Consider the following 4103-nt stretch of genomic DNA (forward strand, 5'->3'; position numbering starts at 1 on the left):
CCGAGGAACTCTTACAGTGGCAGCCGAAGGGATCCAGACTGGCGACCACGGGGTGGTGATTTCGATCAGCCACGCAATGACGATCTAGATCAGAGCAAGGTGCCAACAGAGTCTAGAACTGCTGCCGGCTGTGACGGTGAAGTGGACCGCGATGATGTCGATAAATTGCCGAGGGATCCAAAGATTTTTCACTCCGAGGTGGTAATGGTGGAGGACGGCGCCAGCCATGAAGACGAAGATGCGGTGGAACCAGAGCACGATGGTGCAAGGCCTGAAGATGAAGATGCAAAGTATGAATATGAAGAGGTGGTGGAATCAAATGAACATGGTGAAGATGATGATGGTGTCACCTATGAATATGAAGAGATGGAAACAGAGGCCAATGGTCAGGACGATGAAGTTGTTGCTGTCCTGAATGATGCAAATGTTGTTGAACTAAATGCCAGCCACCAACTGCCCATGGTGGATGTTGTGGATGTTCATCCATCAAAGCCTGCTGAGGAACCGGCACACACGCAGTCCTAGCTCAGCGACGTGGAGGAGGACACGGAGGCAGGCGTTGTGCGTGTGGATGCATGCCTGATTGAACCAGTGGCTGACTAGCGAGCGTTGTGCGTGTGGATGCATGCCTGATTGAACCAGTGGCTGACTACCACATAATGTAAAGGCAGTATAAGGATGCATGATATATAAAGGGTCTGCTAGAGTTGCTCTTAGTAGAGAGCAGGCAATCAATAAGATATCACAAAGCAAAGGCATAGAGCTAAACACAAGAACCCCTTTTCTATCAGAGAACCATTTTGGTTGGTGATGGGCAGGCCAAACACAAATAATAAAAAGTCACAGAAACCGACAAAGACAGCATGAATCAAAATGAACCTTCACAAGGGAAACAAGATTCTCACAGCATATTGTAGAACAGCTCATTGTGCATAACAAAGTTATAGCTAAACAAAACCAAATACAAGATATATGACTGGTTCAAAACAAGGGAGACAGCTGGAAGGACCCATCAGGTGGATCGTACTGAGTTCTTTCAAAGTAAGGTGCGTAACTCATTTAAGAGGAATGAACCGGGAGGAGTGGGTGGCACCGATACCGGGCCTACCATGCTTCACTGGCTTGTAGGAGATAGAGAACTCTGCAAGGTAATGGCCAATCATCTCAGGCTTGATCTCGACCTGGTTGAAGGTCTTGCCATTGTAGACACCGATAAGGCTGCCAATCATCTCAGGGACAATGATCATGTTACGGAGATGTGTCCTCACTGGCTCTGGCTTCTCACCAGCAGGAGCATCTTTTTTCTGTTCAATACCAACCAAACAGATTGTCATGTAACTGCATGGCAAAATAAAAAGCTATAGAGTGAGCTAGTTTTCTCTCATGCTTAAAAGATAAGCAAGGTTCCACGTCTTAGGTTAATTCTTCTGTCCAAACAAGCCCCATCTCCTGCGTCTTTAGAATTCCGGGTTTTATAGCCTGGTTTTTGTTAAAAGACCCACACTAAAAGCCCACGTCTTATCAACTTACCAAATAAAATCATGTTTTCCATGGTAAGCTAACAAGTATCTCTCTCCTTACAAAATACACAAGGTTCAATCTTATGTTTACTGTTTGATTCCAGCACCCCAACTCCAGCTTCTTCCTTATCAAATAAGGCCATTTTTTCTTTTGTAAGCCTATAACTACTGTTCCACCAGGCAACTAAAATACATTTTCAGCATGTAATTGCATTAACAATAAAACAAAGGTAAATCAAGATGATTGCATACAAAATATTTGAACCTGTATGCAATGCAAGGGCAATTATCTAGTATTGCATAGAAATGCAGCTATAACACAGTGAGATTTGCAACATTACCATGGCAATAATGTGAAAAGGGCATATTCTACCGATCTCTGTTAGCAGTTTAGAATCTTGTTGTTTCACCATCATACCATGGGTTTATAGTTACAAATGCACCACCAAACCTCATATGATAGAACAAAAAAATTCAAGGGATGCAACACTTTATGCACCTTCAGAAAGTAGTCAGCTCACATAGTCTGAACTAATTTCAAACACACATTATCAAATGCATAGCACCATATCCGCTGACACAATGACATACACCATAGTTAGGAAACCTGATCATGCATCAGAAAAAAAACAAACTCTTATCTTCACATCTCTTATATTTTTCTTTATTTACTCACAAAGATCTGAGTTGGTGGCAAACCGTTCATCAAGTTAATACTCCCTCCATAAAGAAATATAAGAGCATTTAGATCACTTCACTTAAATGCTCCTATATTTCTTTACAGAGGGAGAAGCAATTAATACATTTCTCAACCAGTTTATGGTGATAAGAGTTTATAGTTTCTGACAAAGTCGGGAACTATGATCATAATTGCGTTTAAACTGCAGACTATAATGGTGATAAGAGTTTATAGTTTCTGACAAAGTCGGGAACTATGATCCTAATTGCGTTTAAACCGCAGACTATAACACAAATATGATAGAAGCGCACTAGCTTTTAGCCAATAGATCGTTAAGATCGTTGGAGGAGACATAAGAGGCACTTGAGTGAACAACATGTGCTGTAAGACTAACTTTTTACTGAAGAGAAGAGAATGGTAACACATAAACATTTAATATGACAGAAACCAAATAATTAACTTGAAATCACGGAGTCGAACAGTCGTGAGTAGCAGGCAGATCCAGGCATCATACATTATATGGTAGAATAGTAAACTAGCAGTAACTTGAGTTATCAGTCAGATTGTTGATAAAACGGAAAAAAAAAAGTAAAAGGACTGAGCAACTCACCGCCTTGCGCAGCTTCTTGACAAGCGCCATGGGCTTCCTCTTGAGACCCCTCTTGAACCTGCCCGAGCACACAGCAACGCATCCACATCAGACAAAGTACAAAAAACTGCAATACTTGAGCTCGCGAGATGCATAGACAATATGTACCTTCTGCGGGCGCGAGCGGGGAACATCTGGACAAGGTCGTCGGTGGACATGTCAAGGAGGGCATCGAGATCCACGCCGCGGTAGCTGAACTTGCGGAACGTCCTCTTCTTCGGCTGCGCGCCCGCGGCCACCTCCGTCTCAACGTCGACGTCCGCCTGGAACCACGAAACATCGATCATACGGTACGGAAACGACATGGACGGGTTACGAGATGATGCAGGGTTTCAAACTCACCATGGTCGGCTATGAGCGGGCACAGACTCTACAGAGCGGCGGCGGCGGCGGCGGCGGCGGGTGCGGCGAGGAATGGGAAGCTGTGGCTTCTAGGGTTATGAAGAAGGGTTTGTGAGAGTGGGAGCTCATATATATAGCTGGACGTGGAGATTCATTTGGGCTGGGCTGGGCTGGTATATGTTTGGGTGACCGATCCACATAGATTTCATGGGCCGGGAGCTCATTTAGGCGGTGCGATTTTAATTTTTGTGTCTCGAAATGAAAAAGGGCATTCTCCACATGGTCCAAGATTCTGCCTAGCCCTCAAAAGAAAATTTCCAAGATTGTTCCTTGAATCACCAGGACCTCCTATTCGCCGCGCATTGAGGCAAGGAGTCGCGCGCCGCACAGGGGGGGCGCCCCTGACTAGGCCAGCCGATCTTTGGCTCGCCCCCAACTAGGCCGGCCCAGCTTATTTTTTATTTCAAAAAAACCTAATACTTTTTTTTCTATTTTTTTCAAATTCCGAAAGATTTTTTCAAATTTCAGAATATTTTTCAAATTCTGAAAAAAAAATAAAAAAAATTCCGGAACATTTTGATAAAACATTTTTCCTAATTCCAAAACATTTTTTCAAATTCTAGAACAATTTTTCAAAATTATAGAACATTTTTCAAATTCCGGAACATTTTTCAAATTCCAAAATATTTTTTCAAATTCCGGAACATTTTTTCAAATTCTAGAACAATTTTTAAAGTCCGGAACATTTTTTGAAAATCCAGAACATTTTTGAAACAGAAACACAAAAAAAAATGGAAAAAAAAGTAAAACCGGTTCAGGAAATATTCTAGAAAGTTCCCAAAACCGGAAAAAAAACGGTTGGAAAAGTCGAGAATGTTCCCAAAACCGGTTGCATTAGTGGGCTGGCCCAATT

General features: G+C 42.7%; 1 protein-coding gene across 1 annotated transcript; it reads right to left on the reverse strand.

Moving 5' to 3' along the window:
* Positions 1 to 864: 864 nt before the first annotated feature.
* On the reverse strand, positions 865 to 3299 carry LOC123426180 (40S ribosomal protein S15). The gene is made up of 4 exons (XM_045109959.1): positions 3191 to 3299; positions 2957 to 3111; positions 2810 to 2867; positions 865 to 1304 (listed from the first exon to the last, which is right to left on the reverse strand). Exons 1-4 carry the CDS (start codon positions 3191 to 3193, stop codon positions 1056 to 1058), a joined length of 465 nt encoding a protein of 154 aa, XP_044965894.1. The 5' UTR covers positions 3194 to 3299; the 3' UTR covers positions 865 to 1055.
* Between the last annotated feature and the right edge of the window lie 804 nt (positions 3300 to 4103).

The sequence above is a fragment of the Hordeum vulgare genome, chromosome 2H (assembly GCF_904849725.1).
Source record: "Hordeum vulgare subsp. vulgare chromosome 2H, MorexV3_pseudomolecules_assembly, whole genome shotgun sequence".
NCBI classification, from domain to species: Eukaryota; Viridiplantae; Streptophyta; class Magnoliopsida; order Poales; family Poaceae; genus Hordeum; species Hordeum vulgare.

Excerpts from the sequence above, each read along its gene's own strand:
- LOC123426180 (XM_045109959.1), bottom strand. Across the intron at positions 2,868-2,956 it reads CCCGCTCGCGCCCGCAGAAG|GTTCAAGAGGGGTCTCAAGA; the intron begins GTACATATTGTC and ends GTGCTCGGGCAG. Across the intron at positions 1,305-2,809 it reads TCAAGAAGCTGCGCAAGGCG|AAAAAAGATGCTCCTGCTGG; the intron begins GTGAGTTGCTCA and ends GGTATTGAACAG.